General features: G+C 37.8%; 1 protein-coding gene and 1 long non-coding RNA gene across 3 annotated transcripts in view; both read right to left on the minus strand.

Moving 5' to 3' along the window:
* The window catches only part of CNTNAP2 (contactin associated protein 2), a 1,715,168-nt gene that overhangs the window by 761,302 nt on the left and 932,727 nt on the right, over positions 1-21,139 (minus strand). For both annotated transcript variants that reach the window (XM_045565113.1, XM_045565114.1), the window contains one exon: positions 10,844-11,015. In XM_045565113.1, the coding sequence (XP_045421069.1) occupies positions 10,844-11,015 (172 nt within the window). The remainder of the gene's footprint in view (positions 1-10,843; positions 11,016-21,139) is intronic.
* LOC123647565 lies at positions 1,592-5,333 on the minus strand. The gene is made up of 3 exons (XR_006738283.1): positions 5,275-5,333; positions 2,647-2,676; positions 1,592-1,603 (listed from the first exon to the last, which is right to left on the minus strand). It is a non-coding gene; the product is annotated as an uncharacterized LOC123647565 (long non-coding RNA).

Consider the following 21,139-nt stretch of genomic DNA (forward strand, 5'->3'; position numbering starts at 1 on the left):
AAAAGTAAAATGATAGCAAGCCCCAAGTCTTTATAAGACTATTTTTCCTGGCATAAAAAAAACCTATGATTCCTTTCTTCTTCTTCTCAGGTTGTAGATCATTTAAATAGCAAAGAAAAATTTTCAGACAATTTTTTTATTATTTTCAAAATACTGTAATGAATAAATACCATTCTTTAATTTTTACACCTAACTTTTATTTTAATGCAAGTAAAAAATGTCTCCTACTGATAAACCAGAGAGCAAGGTGACTTGATATTTCTCTTTTTTTTCCCTTTCCTTTCCCTTTCTCTTCCCTTCATTCCATTTCTCTTCATTACTTGGAATGCAAAAATGCCTCAAACAGAGAAAGCAAAAGGAAAATGTGAGTTCTACTTTTTAAAAAAAAATCCAGAGTGGAGAACAGTACAAGTCTTTAATATATTGGGTTTAATGAAATCCAGTAAAGAAATGGCTCATTAAAAAGATACATATCTTAATCATTTTAATTTAACTGAAAACCCCCTCATGTAAATTCGATGACTCATTTGTTGGAGGGAATTTGGGTATTAGCCTGATGCTTGGAAGTCTATAATTCCAATCCACCAGCCTTTCTGACAACCATTTCCATAAAATATCACCGTCACTTTTCAGTTTTGGTTCCATAAAGTGCAGTGAAAACTAAAGCCACTGATGAAACTCAGTGAATACACCTCCCTTTTTATGAATTTCTGCACATTTTCACAGTTGCCTCGCCTACACCTAAACTTACGATCTTGTGTTTGTTTTTAGCCACTTCTCTTTCTAAAACCTTTTGATTTGGTTTAAATGAAAAAACTATTTTCCCTGTCTCTATGAACTTAAAAATGTATTAATACTTAGTATTTAATCAAATTATGTTATTACAATAACAAGCATGGCTTGTGGCCTGCATGCACATATTTGGGAATAAACAACTGACTCCCACACCACCTGTTGGAAGGCATACAACAGATGAAGAATGATGGTCTACCAGCTCCAAATTCTCCTCTATCAGGATGTGGGTATCACTCCCAATATTTTATAAAAGTGTTAGGTAGACAGCTAGGGTGGGTGCCCAACCGACTGCCACACCTGGGGGAGGAGAGAATGCCCTACCAATCTACCAATCAGAACTTAGCACGCCAACTGCAAAAGAATGCAGAGGACTCTCTAGTCCATGGACCAAGCCGCACAGGTACATTGGGGTCTGGAAGGTGATCCAGAACAACCTAATTATCATAGCATTAGCTTAAATGTACGTTGTGGTTCACCCCCGCAAATCGGCTCTCAGAGAGGCTCATGGAAGATCCACACGTGCAGTAAGACTCAGGTCATTTAACTCCCAACTGTCCACTGAAGTAGTTCAATGATGACATCGGAACCATGAGGAAGGCCCCATTCAGACACTATTAAACCAGACCCAGAGCATAACCAAGGACTCTGGTAGGATAAGAGGCCCATTCACTGTTCTGCTCTTACTCTGTAAATCTATATCTTGCTCTTGCTCTATAATCCCATCTTTCTCTCCTCAATAAACCTCGTTTCATACTTACCTTACTTTGGTGTATCTAGTCATTCTTCGACCAAGAGCCAAAATTATAGACTGCTGACCCAACAAAAGGAAAGGCAAATGTTTATTAGTTTGTAAAGTTAGTTTAGAGGAGGGCAATTAAATCAGTTCTTAGTGTTCAATCAAAATTTTGCAATATATCCAAGTAATTGAGAAAAGCAATTATCTTAAGAAGAAAATACTTGTTAAGAAAGGCATTTTAAATGTTTTAAAATCATTTGCTATTCCTTTTATTTTTCAGGTAATGTGATATCAAAAGAAAGAAATTAAATTGAATGACTTATTTGAATCTCTCTGTAGTTGATTTTGCTACATGTTAAAATTATTTATCTTTTTCGTTTCTGTTTATCTTCAAACATATAACTGTTTTTCTGACATTACTTTTATGCACTAAGCCTTCCTTGGGATTTAAATGTCAAAGCACAGCTATATGCCATGCCAAAAGCAAATATAGTTTTCTTTTGTCCTAATACATGCAATGCATCAAAGAAGAATAGAGCTGCTGTTGAATCTTAAAATGACTAATTCAACTTTTTTCTTTTCCTTTTTTTCCTAGGAGAGTTATCTCCTCTGGCATTTCACTACTTTTTTTTGAAAATAATTAAGTTTTTGTCACTCTAGTATTCTATTTGTGCTTAAGAATAAAATCACTTTGAAATCACTTCAGAGAGCTAACTTGAACAAGGAAGGGTTTGCCTGGGTATGTGATACTTTTAGGTCATCAAGCTTATGTTTTTGTGCTAAACAAATGCCCATGGCTTAAATGTTTAAGTATAAACAGGAAACTCCTCACTGGATTCCTTCTAAAGGAAATCAAATGGCTTTGGCAACGAAGTTAAAGATCAAAGAGGAGACTGGTATTAGCACGGAAGGCCAAGAAAGCTTATACAGAGTGCCATACATCTCATATCAGAAATCAGTCAGATTTAGTACGAGAAACAGGGCTTTCCAGAAATCATTAGTAGTTTTATTTATTCCAGATCAAGAAGGAACATGGCCATTTGCAGTATAAAATCAACGGGAAGGACAGGGAATACATTGAGATAAGGTGAAGGGAAGAGCCGAAATGGACATACCTAGATTGAAGAATCCCAGTATGTACTGTCCTAAGAGAAAATCACAGTTGGGTTATGTAACTAGCCTTTTTTTTTTTTTTTTCTATTTGTTTACATTGGTGATTAGGTTTTAGGACTCTGAATAGCTTTTGTCTTAAGCATGGTCCCCAAAAGGAAATCCGATTTCATTCCTAGAAAATTACTTGTTTGCTCAAGTTCTCCCAGAATTAGTTTCAGCCGTCCTGGTCTTTGCTTTGGCTTTTGATGGACTCAGAACCACAAGGAAGTCAGGATGCAGCTGGTGCAAACTTTCAAATCATGTAAAATTTATCTGAGAGACTCTCTGCCTCCTTAACCCCTTAATGATAATTATCATGAAATGAAAATAAACTATTTCCAGAAGCCTACAGTTTGAGTAATGAAATAAGCACCAAAGGGTAAAAGAGAGAATGTTTCCTAATCTAAAAGAATTTCTGGCAAGGTTTGACACCAGCCTAACGGATGACATTAACATTTCTAAAGAAAGAGCAGGGCAGGGTGGTCAGTTTGGAAACGTGTGAAAGGAGGAGGTGTCACACCCAGAGGGTGGCAGTTTAGAGTCAGCAAGATCCAGGTGAAAGAGGAAGGAAATCTGGCATAAATACTATCACTACAGACACATGAACGTTTTGTAAGATAGGCCTCCCTTTACTATAGAGGAAACAATTTTGCAATAATTTCAGTCAAAGTTCATTTGTTTCGTTTATTTCTCATCAAATTTTTCTTGTACTGTGGCTGTCTTTCTAGTGCATCAGTGACATCTGTCACAGGGAGTGGACGCTGGGAGAATTCACCTCTGGACTCTGGACTAGGACTAGAAGTAAATAAACATGGGGATTCAATTTTGCCAAAGTAATTTAAGACCAAAGGGCCTTGGGTTCGAAAGGCTAGGTTCTTGAGAGTGAAAGAGGTACCCTAAGTGTGAAGGCCAATAAGACAAAACAAGGAGTCAAGACAGGGTAGGGTCTGATCAGTGAGGCTCCCTTCACCACCTCAGCATTGAGTCCCAGGAGGTACTATTCACGGCTTGCTGTGATCTTCAGTGAGTATTTGTTCACTGAATGACTCTCAACTGAGACTTAGAAATTCCACACCAGTGGTGGCTTTTGAGAATCTAATTCGTAGAGAACCTCATGTCAGCCGGAGGTGGCTGCTGTCTAGCAGGATGGAGGCAGGGCACGCTGAGGCAGAGAGGAAGCCCCCAAACAGCCAGCCCCAACTCCTGACCCCTCCAGCACATATCCCATACTTATAATAATTCCAGCTTGTGTGTAGTCTCCAAGAGATAGAGAAGTCACTGTGTGTCCTTACGGGGTCTATAAAAATGCCTAGATGGCAGGTAGATAAGTTAAAGGGGTTGGCAAAGGAAAGCATAGAGTAAACTGACATAGAGTCGCCAACCATCCTGGCTTACCCAGAACTGAGGGTTTCTCTAGATGTGGGACTCTCAGTGCTTAGAACCAAAACAGTTTTAGATGGGGATCAGCTGTCACCTTATACAGATCCCAGAACCTGAGTCCAGCAGTAGCCAAGTCACATCCTAAAGCCAGTAGGAACGGTTGCCATAGCAGTGGGCAGTAGGGACAGAGGCTGAACCCTGAAGATAGAGCAGGCTGGGGACCCTCAGGGAGCTCAGAGGGAACCTCCGTAGAGCAGCTGGAGCAGCCCTGCTCCTCTGAGGATGAGGCCCTGACCAAGGGCCATGCTGGGGGGTCTCAGGGGACTCTTGAAATGGGACAACAGCCCCCAAAGGGAGTTTGGCTTTTGACTAAGATTGAATCCCATATGGACTAAATATACATTGAAAGGGGGAGTTACAAAGGTACCTGAATTTATGTGTTCAAGTATTTATTTTTTTTGCTACTGACTGGAAATGAGGGCTTATGGGCAAATAAAGATACAATTTTAGAAAATAATGAATGTCACATTTTTTTCTCCATCTAAGTTAGGCCTGCAAATTTTAAAACTGCTTTTATAAAAATTTATTATCTCCTTCCGCACTGATTTCATTCACCTTTCCAACAGAATCAGCTTAGTTTTGAGATATCTCATATGTATCTACCCAACCCTCATTTAAATGCTCTTATAAAAATCCATTTACTTATTCTTTTCTTTCAAGGAAAAAAAAATCACACTGGATAGATGTTCTTGAAAAGAAAGCATTGAATTAAAAAAGAAATAAAAAATGGGTCTGTGATTATGCGCTTCATCCAAAAATATAATGAAGACTTAATTACTAACTCAGGAATAGGACCCAGTCTATTCACAATTTCTCAAGTGGTAATTTTGTAGGCTGTGTTTAAGTTGGGGCATTTACTTTTCCTTTTCCGCTCTCTGTGTTATCCAGAATGTTTACTGGTTTTGTTTCTTAATATATTTATAAGGAAGGTGGACAGGAAACAGCAAAGAAAATTCTAATTCTAATGAAACATTTTTGCTAGTTTTTGTAGTCCTGTTAAAGTCAGGTGCTGACTGTAACAACAGGAGTTTGCTTTGGACTCTGAACAGCTATCTAGTCTCTAGATCCCAATCCCTAGGGGACATCACTGGAATGCAACTTCATATACCCTGAAATTAATTTATTATCTTTTTTTAAAGTCATTTCCATACCTGGGGATTTGTCCCTGTGTGTTCTGGCGAAAAGATGGTACTGGTTGATTTCAGAAGTGGACAATAGGGAAAGAACAGATGCTTTTGGCTGCAAGAAAAATAAAACTTGACTCGTAATGACTTAAATAAACAAGGAATGATTTTTTTCCCCATAAAAATGAGTGAAAGTGGCAGGTTGATGTATGATTTTCTTGACCATACAGCTCTAGGCATCGTGTCTGCATTTAGACACAGATAGTGGAAAGGAAGAGGGGAGGTGTCAGGAGAACAAAAGCTTTCTCAAGAACACCAGCACTGACTTCTGCTTGTGTCTCAGTAGCTGGGACTGTGTCACCCTGCAGCTCCTCCCGAGGATAAAGCAAAAAAAAAACACATCCCTCTGGCAGCTAAGCTGTGAAGGGTGCTCTTAAGATTGAAATAGAAATCACAACTTGCAAAATGGATTTCACTATTACTCACAGGATAAAACCAAGCACGATCACCACCTAATTAAGTTCAAACTGTTTTAACATCAGTTTCTTCCTGCCCACGTATCCTGGGTAAGACCACACAAAAACAAGTCAAACAATAACCCCACACTGATTCACAAGGTCTAAGCCCATGGCCTGTTGCAGCAACTCTCCTAGTTTACAAATCCTGACAAGACCTGCCAGTGCCATCCCGTGACTCGCCCCAGCCCCAAACGCCAGCCCTCCCCGACTCTCCCCAAACTTCCAACCCTCTCCTCCCACCCCCCACTTTGAAATGCCCTGTGGTTGTCCCTTGTGCATGAAACTAACTTTGTCTAAAGGTGCAATTCTGGAGGTTTCCAGGTTTCCACACCTGGAAAGAGGTTGAGAATAAGACTCAGTCAGGCACCGAAGGAGGTTTGCCACAAGAGTCAGCAATGTGAGGGTACTAGGAACGGACACAAGAGAGTGACAATGCAAAAAGAAAAAAGACGTCATCTGCTGGACATCTTACATTTCCCAGAGAACGTTTTAGCAGCTGAGAGTTTGACAAAGGTCTCCTCCCTAAGAGCAGAGTCACTGAGAAGCTCAATAGAGGCTTCCACTGTCAAGAGAGGCTGCCTGTCTACTACCTGCCTCCTCCCTTCCCAGTCCTGCGACTGCTTATGAAATGTAGCTAACGGTAACAAAAGGCCCTCAATAATTTAACATGGGGAGTCTGTCAGACACAGGACTTATTGTGAATCTGCAGATATGTTTGTTATATACACATATCCAGCTGTCTTCTTGGCATTTCTGTTTGCATGTCCAATAGATATTTCAGCTCATGTCCAACACTGAATTTCTGTTTTTTTCCTCAACCCCCGTGACTAATCTCTACCATCAGTCTTTCCTATCTGAGGAGATGGCATCTCTTCCCTTACCAGATCATTTGGATTTATTATTATTTGCTCTCTTTCTCATGTACCTCCTATTTAACTAATCTAGAAACCCTGTTGACTCTACCTTCTAAATACATATATTCAGAATTGACCACACCTTACTACCTCCTGTACTAGCATCCTGGTCTCGGCTACAAGCATTTCCCACCTGGGTTATGATTATTGCCTTCTAATTAGGCTCTGTGCTTTTACCTTTCCTGCTCTCACAGCCCAGATTCATCCTTTTAAAATGTAAGCCGTATCATGCCACAGCTCTACTCAGAGCCCTGCAATAGCTCCATCATTCCCTCAGAATAAAAGCCAAATCCTTACAATAAATCCTCACCTATGAGTCTCCAGGACCTGGCCTCGAGGACCGCTCTGGTCTCCTTTTCCTCAGCTCCTCTTGTCCTTCCAGAGTTGCCACCCTGTCTTCCTTGGTGATCCTAGATCACAACAGGCAGCCTCTTTGCATGGACTGTTCTCTCTGTCTGGAATTCTCCTTCCCCACACTGGTAAATTCTGTTACCTCTTTCAGATCTTCCACTAATATCGTCTTTTCAACCAGGCTTAACCTGACCAACCTGCTTAAACTGCAACCCAACATCTTGATCTTCTGGTTTGCTAGTGCTCCTTGCTTTGCTCTACTTTTTCCCTTTTTTTATTCCATAAAACTTTTTCTGACTTACTATATTATTTACTTTATTATTATATTTATTTTATTATATATTATATTATGTTATATTATATATTATCATCTGTCCTTCTTTGCTTTCCCCGGGAATGTGAGCTTCAAATGTGCAAGAATCTCTGTCTGTTTATTCAGTGATTTATCCCAAAGTGTCTAGAACAGACTGACATCTAGGATGCACTAAGAAAATAAATATAGAATGCATAATTCTACAGCTTGGCATGCTTGCTCTTTCCTTGATTCAACGCTGTGTTCAGAAAACAAACAAACAAAACAAACCACATGCAAATCCACACACAAAGAAAGAAAAAATAATTTTAAATCATAGGGTATTCCAGTATGACACACAGAAAGTGTCCTCTGGAATCATCTTCTCCCAACTAGCTCCCTAAGTTCCTCTCATCAAATAATTGCAGCTGCCCCTATTATCACCAGATGTTTTATAAAAACCAGGCCTGTGGTAGCTCTTCTATGTTTTTTAACCTCATATTCTCATTTATTCTTTTTTGCTCCTCAAAAATAACTCTCAAATCAATCAAGCTGGAATTTGAAAGGAGAAAAGAAAGAAAAAGCAAATGTGGGGTTCCTTAGGGGAACTTGGGGTAGTCTGAAAACAAAGTGGTAGATATTGGGCAGTCACAAAGTTTCAGTGAGTGAGGAGAAAAAAAACAAACCAGAGATGTGCTGAGGACGTATGGTGACAGTATTATCTGGATGTGTCACTGCTGTATGAGGATGGGCTAAAACCCTTGGTACTCTCACCTGGAAAGATACAGAGTGAGCGTGACATCGCCTAGGAGCTCCTCAGTGATTTCAATAAAATAAATACAGTTCTGTATCACACATATGAACACACAACACTTCACAGCTTAAGATTCTGAACTGGGAATATTTTAGGTGAATGCTATAAGAAATAACGATGATACGACATCTCTTTGGTTCTCCTGGAGAGAGCTGGAACCCATTATATTAAGTGAAGTATCCAAAGAATGGAAAAACAAGCATCACATGTACTCACCAGAAAACTGGTTTCCCTGATCATCACCTAAATGTACATCGGGGAAGGATACCAATTGGATATCAGACTGGGATGGGGGGTGGGGGGAGGGGATGGGTGTATGCCTACATGACGAGTGCGTTGCACACCCTCTGGGGAATGGTCATGCTTGAAGGTGCAGACCCAGGGAGGTGGGGGGGGGGAGAGGGGATGGAGGTATGACTACATGATGAGTGCCAGGCACACTGTCTGGAGAATGAGAACGGACGTGCTTGGGACTCTGACTCGGGGGGATGGGCGGGACATGGACAAGTATATGACCTGAACTTATGTACCCCCATGATGAGCTGAAATAAAAAAAAAAAAAAAAAAAAAAAAGAATCTGCTGTTTCACACATTGGTATTTAATGTACAGAACTTTTTGTCCTTAAAAAATAGTATAATCAGAAAATAGGTTCCATAACGGGTTTAGAAAATTTGTGGGGATGCATCACAGGGGACTACCTCCCCACAGCTATCTTCTCTTTTGCCATCTTAAAGAATAAGTAAGGTGTGCTCTTTGTTCTGTCAGCTACAGGAAACTTAGCAAGATGGACATTGGGACTGACCCATTTGGCCAAAAAACATTTTGCGTATTTTTGTATCTGCCCAAAATTGGAATTGGTATTCTCTATCCTATACCTTCCCCCGTGTTGGTCTTCTCACCAGGAGAATCATATGCCTTTCTCTTCATTTACCGAAATCTCATTCATTCTTTGGGAACCAATTTAACTCCTACCGTCTCCATTAAAGTAAAACATTAAAATCTTAGCACCTCACCCGTAATTCCTTGGTAACAAACAATTTAAATATAATGCCCAGAAAACATGACATTTGAAGTGAAACAGCAATATGCAATGTAGCCTGTTTACAAAGCTGAATGAGGTAACAAAATTATTGTATCCTTATAGCTACTGATATGAAAAAAAGACTAGGTGCTAAAATATTTCAAAATACTGCGCAACTATTATGAAGAAAATTTTTTCTGTATAAAAACAATTATTATAATATGTAGATAATTGTCTAACATCAGAACCAAAGATCTTTAAAACCTTCATCTCTCAGCTTTTCTAATTATTGCTACCACTTGCTTTAGGCAGAAATAATAGCTAATACTTTATTAATGATTCAAAAATTAGGAGTTTACTTCTATTAACATTGTTCACTATGTTGTTTAAATATAAACTGTTTAGGATGTTAGGACCGGTATTTGCACACATGTCATAAAAATAAGAGGGTGATCTGCAGCCATGCCACCCTGAATGTGCCTAGTCCCATTTAGAAATAAGCAGGGCGCTATGTTTCTAAATCTCCTTACAAACATATTAAGGCTTTTAAAAAAGTTATATTCTGTAGCCACCATAAACTGCAATTCATCATTCACATGAACATCTTATTAAGATTATATGGAAGCAAACTTACTTCATAATAGATTAATTTATACTTTATAAGATTCATTATATGCGTTTGAGTGACTTCCTGAGTATTTCCTCTTAAATTAAATAACTTTGTTAGAGACTTCAGGTCTGCATTTTGTTGTGGGCAGACTGAGGTAGAAGTGATATCTTATTTGAAAATTTAAAAAGATTTTAAAGAACTTTCCTTTTCTAAAACAGAAATTTAATGAAATTATTTTTCAGAACAATATAGCCTTCCCACAAAAGATTTGAAAATCATTTAAAAAGATCATCTAAATTCACTAGGTTAACTTCAACTCAGAGTTAGATGTAGTTTCTGTACAGCAAAAAACATCTCATAATAAAACTTTTCCATGTTGGAATGAAAGGCACTTTCTAGAAGTATGTTAGGGTAGTGCTTGCAATACTGTCATAATATTTCACATAAAAGTTGTATTTTCCACTGTGTGAGAATTTAACTAAAGTTTTCATAAAAACTCCTCCCAGATTTATAAAAACTAACAAAGATTAGATTTTTGTAATATTTTAATATCTGTATGTTGTAAGCAAACTCAATTATTCTAAATGTTCCGTTTCAGGAAGTTTCCACATTGCTCACCAATATTTTGTAATATTTCTCTTCTTTCAGGAGGGAGCTCTGGAGGGCACAATGTGCTGAGGCCAAGTCATGACCGAGATAGGAAGAGAAGGGACATTTCTGCTTGTGGGCATAGAAAGCAAAACTCAAAATAAACTCTCAGAGCTTCTCTACCACACAGCTGTTGCTTGTCAAACTACTTGCGTGAGGCTCACATGCTCTGAGGGACCATGGGACACCACAGCTGCTTCTATCACATATAGCCATGTAAGGACATAAGTGTCGTCACTGCTAATATCCCAAATATACTACAATAGGCATTTCGAATGGTAACCTTTGCCTTAGGTGTTTTTGTGTTTGTTGCTTGTTTGTTTGTTTGTTTTTCTTATTTGCCTCTTGGGCGTCTCACTGGTCCCACAACAGAAACATGAATTTGGAAAGTTTGGACAACTTGAGGTCGGATGATAAATCCATTTACCTGTCTATGATGGCGCACATGTCAATGCTGACATTGGCAAAACTTCCCGGCTTCCTTTGAGCCACTTCGTATAAATTCACAAGTTGATCATCGACTTGAATGAGTTGCATGCATCCTTGGAATGAAGGCTGCAGAACAGAGTGACTTGCGTTACTCATCTGGTTCAGAAAACCTGTGAAACAGAAGAAACGGGAGTGTTAAATTTGGTGTACAATATGCTTCATTAAAATTCTTGTGGGTATTTTACCTGGCTACAGCCATTGTATCCAACTACTGTGTTTCTTTGATCTTTGCTGATGTTATATTCAGTGTAGAAGAAGGAAGTCTTTTGAGAAAGCAAGATTATTTCAGAGGAAGAAGTCAGAGTTGAACTGCAGGGGGTTATCAGGTCAACATTTGCCTCTGGGGTCTACTGTCACTCAAATTTTCTCTTTTGACACTTTTCTCACCCTGTCACATTTTTCTGTTTCTCTGCTGTTGAAGGCTCACTGTTATTCTTCCTCACCTGAGCCTGCCCTCAGAGACTAGACACAAAACTTTAGAACTTGCCTGGCTACCCATCCTCCTTCTTCTTTTATTTTCTATATTTACTCCTGTTTTCTTGATTTCCTAGTGGCCTGTTATTCAGATGCCAAAAAGCAAATCTCACGATTACCAATTAAAGTAAATTTAGTTTATGGATCAATGTTTAACTCAATCTAAAGAGATATTTGCATTGTAAATGATTTTTCAGTTTATAAAATCCAAAGAAACGTGTAAAGAAATAAATTTAGGCATAAAGATGAGCCACCCTATTCTGCATATACATCTTACACCAATACCTAACATGGTATAGTAGAATAAATGATAACAGATGGAACTAAAAGAGTGAATAACAAGACCAAAAAAAAAAAAAAAAAAAAGAAACAAACAAAAAAACAATCCCTGCAGTAAATGCTGCTGATTCTGTTAAGGAATAGAATATACATATACCAAGCTTGAAATCAGACATTAAGAATTTTATTGCTAAATAACTTTAAAATATCATCACCAATCAATTACTATTATATTTTTTAATAAAAAAGTATAATTCTTATTATGTGTAAAAAATTTGTAGGCCATAAGAGAGTGATATTTCTTAATCATATGAAATATCTCCAGAAATTCCCCAAAGCTTCTACTTTTTGTATTGTTCACCACACCAAATTTGCCTACTGGGCAAATTTAAACTATACTAATTTGTCTGCTTACAAATCTGAAGTTATTCACAAATCCACTTCATCTAACATATCTGTAGCAAAAACCAATTTGCATGAAATAGATTGGAACCAAGATATGCCATTAAGTGGATAAAAGTGAATTTTCAATTAAAACAGAAATTGGCCATTAAGTGATTTTTTTAAATGTCCTATTCTCTTTGACTAGGAATAGTAGTTTAGTAAAAACCTCCTTTCTCCCTGCATTAATGGGTTTTAATATTTAAAATCTAACAACTGTTATTTGAATCTCTTTTAAGAGTTAATCACAGAAGTGTATATTATTTTCACCAACACAGTACTATATAAAAATAAGATTATATTTAAATTAACTTCTCAACAAAAAATCAATGTAAGGTTCTATTTGAATACTAATATGTGGCTCATGTGTGTTTTGTTGTGTGTGTTTATATACTTTTTACTAAGCCACATTTTTTTTTTCATTTGTATTCACTGGTCCCTTCATAAAATGATGATCTCAGAGAAGTGGTCTATTTAGACTGGCTGTATGCATTCACATGATTTTCAATTGTTTAGTCAAGAAAAAATTGAATAGGGTTTAATCTCTAAATTTAGCAGAGTGAAAACACCCAGCTGTAACTTTATTGACCGCTCTTAACAAGACTATCATTTATTTCTTTTTTTTTTTTGCATACTTAGGATTCTCTAAATATTCATACTAGATTTGAAAGATGTCAAAATGAGCAGATTTATTTGTGAGAACAAGAACTCTCTGAAGCACAGCACCTGCATAAATACTGATCACTACAAATTGGGTATAATTGAGTTCACAAAATAAGATTTCATAAGTCACTCGTAACAATGTGCTGTTTGGTCTTGATAATTTTAAAGTTTGAAATTGTCAAGTCCTTTCATTTTCCTACATGGGATATATTCTAATAGATAATTATAGGACAAAATACTACATATCTATTAAAATTTAATTTTTTTCACTCTTTGTGTTATCTTTAAAGTTTCCAAGAGGAAAACACCATCAATCCTTGTCTCCTGGTAGTCAGGCCCTTTTTTAGTCCCCTTCCGCATTGAATTAGGGCTTACTTCTGTAAACAATAGAAAACTCTGCAAAAACCTAAAAATGTGGCAATGACTTAGGGACTGGTATGTGCAAGTAAGTTGGATGGGCCCTAAAAGCACTCTTGACCAGAAGTCTGACAGCTCTTCAGGAGGCTGGCAGTAATGGATTAAAGGAAGGTGAGGAATATATTATTGAAATTTGGAGAAAATTGGATACTTGCTATGTTGCAGTGGAAAGTTTGGCAAAATTGTTGCCTGTGGTAATATGGGGGAAAAAGATGTGCTTAAATGAACTGTGGAACCTAGCTAGGGACTTTTCTAGGCAGAGTATTGTAAGTGCTGTCTGGCCTCTTCTTTCTGTTTATAGTAAAAGAAAAAAAGAGAGAGAGAAAAGCTAAAGAACTAAATATGAAGGAATCAGAAATTGATGAATTTTACAGTAAAATGGTCTTTTTTGATTCCAGTCTCTCTAGATAGTGAACAATGCAAAAATTAATAAATGACACCAGGCAAAGATCAAATTCCAGGAAAACATGATCTAAAGGTGACAAGAGGGTGTGACAGTAAAATCCATGAGAAGATCTGAGAAAGATAATTAGTTGGTACATCTGAAAACTATTCAGGGAGACCAAAGACCCTCTTAGCAACTTATTGGTATATGTTACAGGTCCTCTCAGTCAAACATTAGGAGTTCTAGTAATCTTAAGGGCATTTTCCTTCTTTAGGTCAGCAGAGGGACAAGGTGAAAGGAAGCTATCTTTATGACATTGTAGATTTGCCTTTTCTTTAATGGAGCAAATGTGAATAACAATCATAGAAAATCCATCCATTTTTAAGAGAATCATATTGGAGGTAATACCACCAGCTTGTATTGAAAGGAACAGAGATGGTACAAAACAGAAAGAAGCCTTTAGGCCCATAATTTCTATGTTCCGGAAATTACAAAGCTGCAAACACAGATGTTTTATAAAAAAGGAAGGATGGCTCAGAGTAGCAGACCTGAGATCATGGGAAGCAGAGCAAAGAGCCATGGAGAATTATTTCCAGAAAATAGTAGAACTGAGTCCTGATTTAAGGAATTACCAACACATGCTCGACTGGATTTCAGAACTGCTATGGATCAAAGTAACTTCTTTGTGCCTCTTATTTTTCTCCTTTTGAACCAGAGAGTCTAAGTTAATTTTTCTATGCATATTTTACCATTGTACACTGGGTGTGTGGGTGGCATAAACTTGTTCATAGGTCTTCAGATTGAGAAGAATTGTACTTGAGTAACTGTACTCAAATAGCTTCATCTGGAAATCCCTAGGAGCTTCATTTTGGTCCGACTTTGCTTAGATAATGAGATCCTGGATTTGGGGTAGGTGCTCTAATGCAATGCAACTTTGGAGGGTTTTTGGAGGAGGTGAGAATACTTTGCATATGAAGGAGATGTGAATCCTTGTAGGCTACAGAGTGAACTCTGGCAATCAACCTCCAACATGGCCATAAATCTTCACATTATTATTATGTTACTTTAAACCTCCTTGTATTTATGGCCTTGTGTAGCCCCATCTCACACTGAATCAGTGCTGACTTTGTGACAGAGACTAAAGTGACAATGTTATGTGCCTTCCAATGCTAAGTAATAAAAGGCATTAGAGGCTGCACCTTGGTCTTTTGATCACTGATTCTAGGGAAGTCAGCCGCTACGCCATGAGAACCCTCAAGCAGTCAGATGGAGAGCTGCCCACGCAGGGAGGAACCGAGGCCTACCGCCAACAGCCAGCGACAACTTGCCAGCCATGTGACTCGGCCATCTAGACGTGAAGCCTCTAATCCTAGTCACACCTACAGGTGATGGTGGTCCCAGGAAATGTGTAGCTGTAGCCTCATAAGAAACTTCAAGCCAGAACAGCCCAGCCAACCTGCACCTGAATTACTGACCTCTTATAGACAAGTAAGAGGTAATAAATTCTTACTGTGTTGAGCCACTAAGTTTTGAAACAATTTATTATGTAGCAATAGATAACTAATATAGAATTTAATTAACCCTGCCATCATTTTCTTAAAGTTTTTAAGAATTAGAACCCAAAGATTAACAAAAAATACCACTTCTATTCAGGCCTGCAAAACGAGGTGACCGGCAGAATGTAGGATGATTCCCTTATATAGGTAACAATGAGTTAAAAGACGTTGGATCTCTGGCACTGAAATTCCTGGTGCTCTAACTCTTCTGGAAACAGAAGAGAGCATATTTATTTTCTGTGTTTGTTTCCTTTACAGAAATATTCCAAGAAGAAAAAACTAATGTATTAATGTCTGTGACACTTTCAGCGGCTACTCCAAAGCTCAAGATTTAACCTACTTAGTAGATTAATAGGGGCGTTGTATGGTGATATGAATATGCAGCTAAGCTTTTGAGGGTTAGAAATGAATAGATATAAAATGGAAATAAAGTGAAACAATTAAAGAGTTGGGAATTTAGTATAAAGATAATATCTAATAAACAGGTTAAAAAAACGTTTGCATGTTTTGGTTTAGATTTTTAAATTTATGCCTCTGAATTTGGAAAAAAATACAGTATTTATACATGGGTGGCTGTTACTGGTTTCTACAATCTGACATTGGGTTTTAACACCCACAGTGAATTATAATCTAGTCAGTCTCAATTGCATCTCACTATCAGTAAACTGGAAAACATTCTCTGTTTGCAGGATCACTATAATTATGTTATTTTACTGGCTTGTCTGAAATTTCTGTTTCAAGACTTAGCATATAAAAACTTCATACTTGATTTGAAGTCCACTCAGTATATTATTACTCTTGCTGACAAAGGAAACATATGCATTTCCAAGGTTTTAAAATTTTAATTCAGAAATACATCAGTGAAAAGCATGCTGACATTTCTTTTGACATTAAAATACCAACCTAAATAGTGGTAACTTACAACGTTACTCTGATGGGGCAGAAAAAGTAAACAATAGGCAACAGGGTTGAAAAATTTACAATAAAACCACTTGCATATACAAGGTTTCTCTATTTATACTTATTTTAAGGTTGGAAGGTTTGAGAGGTCCAAGAGAGGCTAGTGAATCCTGTTAAGATGTTGAAAGCCACTTAGCATCTTCCTTTCAGTATAATCTTGGAAGAGTTTACAAAGTGTCTAGTAATGTCTACTGTTTACCCAATCTTCCTGAATAATTTAGTTAAAAACCCATTGAGCAGGAGCAGGAAAAAAGCCTCATAGGGGTTGGGATCCAAGCAGAAGGGAGTGAGTCTAGTGGTGTAGTGGAGTCTGGAGCCTGTGCAGTGAGGACCCCCACACAGGATCCCCACCCAGTGTGGCTGGGAGATTGGTTACAATACAGGCTGATTGTGCAAATAAATAAATACACTGAGGATAGTGGGAGGCAGGTTCTCAATGTCAGAGAAGGAGGGTCCAGTATGGAACATGGGAAAGACTGAATGAACCCCCAGTGGGTTTGGGTATGAATTTAATCCATCAGCGTGAACTTGTGGTTTTCAGTATATGCAGACAGATATGGAAATACGTAGAGAGATGGAATCGCATATGTGGTCAATCTACAGATGGTTCCTGTCATCCACGGAGGACAGTCTGGGAGCAGGGTCACCAGAGAAACAGGAATACTCTGATAGGCCAGATCTTGGTTTCTCTACTGACTAAAACTGGGACACCCTGGAGAAATGACTGACTCCAGGGCTGAACTGGGGAGAGTACAATACAAGTTTGGAACATTTTGCCTCACCAGAAAGTAAAGAAGTGCCCAGAGAATGATAGACTATGTCAGAATGACACAGAAGTGAGCCTGAAATGGTTTTTGCTACCCAAATTCAGGACAATTTGAGTACAAAATAAATAATTTGAGCATCAAAAAGAGATTTTGAATATCAAAAGAAAAAAGGAAGAAAAAGAGAAAGCTACAGATCGTATCCCATTGAACAAAATAGGAATCCATAAGTCTTCTTATATAAAAATGAATGAATAAATAGGGAAAATAGAAAGCTCTTCCTCTAGCATTACACTAACTAATAAACATAAAAGGGAGGTTGAATGAGGAAGTCGCCATTTGGCAACCATCATATTAATATTTAATTCAGGCAAAAAATAGCAATTTGTGCTCAAATGAGTAGATAAAAGTTGGATGAGGAACAGTATTAAAGTATCTCCCTTAAAAAAAGTATTAATTTCAAAGGTGAAAGTAGTCACTTTGCAGTGGACAAACCAGGCAGATACCTTTGTATCAAGTGGTCAAAGTTATAACCACCAGTAATATGACCGAGGGACCCCGCAGGCCACCTAAGAAGAAGCAGTATGAGGAATACAATACGGCCATGTGGTGCTCCTGCCAAAACCACATAAGCTGGGTACCGCTGTGAGGAAATGTCAGACAAACCCAAACTGAGAAACAATCTACAGACGACTGACTTAGGGTCTTCAGGAATTAGAAGGTTGTGAAAGTCAAGAAATGACTGAGGATCTGATTATGACTGTCAGAGAACGGAGAGACAGGGCAACAGGCTGTGACATGTGATCCCAGATTGAGTTTTTTTTACTATAAAGGACATTTCCAAACAACTGACAAAACTTGAATTGGGTCTCCAGGCGAAGGTTATATTGGCGGCCTTTGTTCTCTTCTTATAATTTTTTTTTGTGAGTTTTCGATTGTTTCAAAATAAACACTATTTTATTAAAAATTATGTTCCAGCTGAAATGGTATTTCATGTTAGAAATTCTACCATCCAAGAACCCTACTTTGGATTAAATTTATTCCACTGTAATATGTACTCAGTGCCAATGTGTTTTTTATAAAATTGTTATTTTTCAGCAATTTTATCAGTGATGATTCTTAGGTCACTAAAGAACATCTTTCATCTTTATCTTACTAGACCTCTGAGCAGTATTCAATACTTAATCCGTATGTATATAAAATATTATCAAACCAGGATGATTTTTATGGCTTTAAAAAACTCTGAAAATTCTGATTTCTGACTCCTAGAGATCGGACAGTGAAATCCCCTGTCCCTTTCCTTCCCGTGCTTCCAGAACACAGCCAGAGACTACCGGATTCTCCTCTGGAGGAAGGGAACAGTCTCCATGGAAGACTTCGGGGTGCAACGTAAGAGGCTATGCCATATAGCAAATTTTTTGATAAACCCACCAGTCAACACGCTTCACCTAGAGATGAACACATCTTCAAAGCACTTCACAGTCTGAAATGTACAGGTGTGGGTAATCTAGACTGCACAACCACAGATGAACAAATGATTCACAAGCTTTGCTTCAATTTGTTGAAAACAAAGAAAAACCAAAGCACCGGTTTCAAATGAATGCAATGCTGAGCAAGATTTGAAGATGCATATTTAAATTGTGGTTTAGAGAAAATATAAGTATCCACAGAGGCTTATAAATAAATTACTTTTTGCCAGTAACAGTGGAAACCCATGTTATATACAAATAGAAAAGTAGACACGTAGCCATTTAGTTGAACTCCTACAGGGCCACATGCCTTTATAAGACGGCTATAACACTACGAGTTTTTCACCTCCCTGGTCATATTTTTGGGAAATAGGCATAAAATGTACATGTTTGAGTAAGAAAAAATGATAAAATTTGAATTGCAGTCTGAAGGTTTGTTTACAGTTTCCAAGCTAAATACAGTCTTACTGGAATATTCGAGATTCATCTCTGTGAATGAGTTTTATTGCCAGTATGCCTTTCTATTTAGACTAAACTCCCACCACCTGCTAGAAAGACACATAAAACAAATGGATTTAGAGGCTGTGTTTGCTTTCTTCTGATAAATTTATCAGTCCCAAGTCTTCTCTTTTGGAAGCATAAGTAAAATATTGGCAGTTTATATTTTTTAAAAAAGTTTATTCTATCTCCAGTGTATATCTCCTTCTATGTATAAAAATGTGCCAAATAAAATATAATTCTTTACCATGTCAAAAAGCAAAACAAAACAAAAACAGAAAAAGAAAACAGAGCTCAGGTATAATAAACTAAAAAGCTCCCTGCTCTGCTCCTCAGGGATACATGCTTAATATTTAATATACAGACTGGGAAATTCATGGAAAGTTTCTGGCCATAGTATCATCGATTTACCACCTATGCCTAAGAACAGCTCAAGAGAATGAGACATTGTCAAATCCAGAAGTCTCCTTCATAAAGAAATAATTACTCTCAAATAGTATTTCAATGCTCTCATAAATATTAAAGAATAACACATATACCCTTTCATTTGGGTTTAACCCGTCAAAATGATAAACCAGTAGAAGTTTCTCCTACTTTTTTAGTAAAGAATATGAATATATCACTTTAAAAAGTTTCATAGTTGTAGGTTATTTGTGCAACTACTTTAAATTTGTAGTAGAATGGTAGTTTTAACAAATTAATATTATGATGACTTTTCTTGGCAAAAAAAATCTTGTAAGGCAGACTTTTTCTGATAATACAAATCACAGGAAACATGTCAGTGACTTTGAAACTGGCCATTTTGGATGATGTAAAAATGGCTTCCTGGGTTGCAATCACCATCCAGGGTCACAAACAGTTAGGACATCCTTCACCTCCACTCAGCAAGGACCTTCTGAAGAGAGAGAGCTTGCTGATACTGCCTTCAGGCTATTGAATCTTCTCCAGAAATTGGAAACAAATACGGATTGTCCTTTAAAAGTTAGTTTTAAAACAAGCAACAACTTATTATTAATAGAACAGAATCATGTCTTTGAGAGCAGAATGTGTCCCAAGATGGTAAGATCAGTTAGATGTGAGTAATGTGATTGACTGTACTGACATATATAAGGAAGAATGTAAACAAACAGGGTCTTGGCCAGCAAAGAACACTAGAAGACAAGGGGAGCCACGGAGCAAGTGAGGCTACGGTCCCGTTAGGTGGTGCCTGTCAACAGGGAGCTTTGCCAAAGAGTTAATCGTGAGTTCCCACTGGTGGGGGCCATCACCAATGCACAGGTGGATGGAGTCTCAGCTAATTCACTCAAGCGTCCTGATCCCTTTGGCATCGTGCATCGAGATGCATGCATCAGGCTCTCTAATTTCATGCCATTAAAAAAAAATCATATGTCTAGCCACAGCTTCTTTCTCATTTACTTTCAAAGGAGACATGATATCTTGGTATTAATTCTATCATTCAAAACAAACTTATTTATGTAGAGAAAATGCCATAATGTATAAAAAAAATGATAGTGAGTACTGAGCACTACCGATAACTCACTAAATTACAGAAGACTGACCTATTTCTCCTGACTTCTGATAAGAGGATAAGAGTGGGAGAAAAAAGTTGCTGGAAGAGAGTTTAGGAATGAACAACTGAGTGTAACCTAAGCTGAAGAAAGCTCTGATAGGAGCCAAACAGAAGAAAGAAGAAATGTTTCCAAATGGAAAGGCCAGAGGGACATTACAATATGGCCGGGGTGGCCTGCGTCTGTCCTTAAGTGGTCTCTCAAGGCAACATTCACGATGGGACAGTTGCAGTCGCCTTAGCCCGTGGCAAGCTGCTTTTACTCTAGGAGGCTCAGAGGATTCACTTTGTCAGCATCCCCCAAACTGGATTTATCTTTCAGGGTAAGAGCACCTTAGCTAAGTTCAGAGGAGAGTTTGTTTATTAATGTATTAAAATGAGAACTGTTAGTGTGACGTGGAAGACAGCCCGAGTGGATTGCTTTCTCCAGTAGATGGGGAAAACATTTTGAATGTTCCAGCCCACTGTCACTGCGTTGTGGGGAATACTTGGAGGGCTGCGGCCCCTCTCAAAGCCCTTGCAGTGGCCACTGCACCTGCCATTCACTGCAAAGTCTATTGTGAAATAAGGATTTAGGGTCAGCATTTATATCACCTTGTTCATTTCTGAACACTACAATGCATCATTGTTCATTTTCTCCATATGTATTTAAATACACACATATGTATATATATAAAATATATAACAAAATTCACATACTCTCACGCACACGTAAGTGAGTAAGCCTGGAGAGGCTATGAGAGATAACAAACTAGCACTGT

This window comes from Lemur catta, chromosome 11, assembly GCF_020740605.2.
Source record: "Lemur catta isolate mLemCat1 chromosome 11, mLemCat1.pri, whole genome shotgun sequence".
NCBI lineage: Eukaryota > Metazoa > Chordata > Mammalia > Primates > Lemuridae > Lemur > Lemur catta.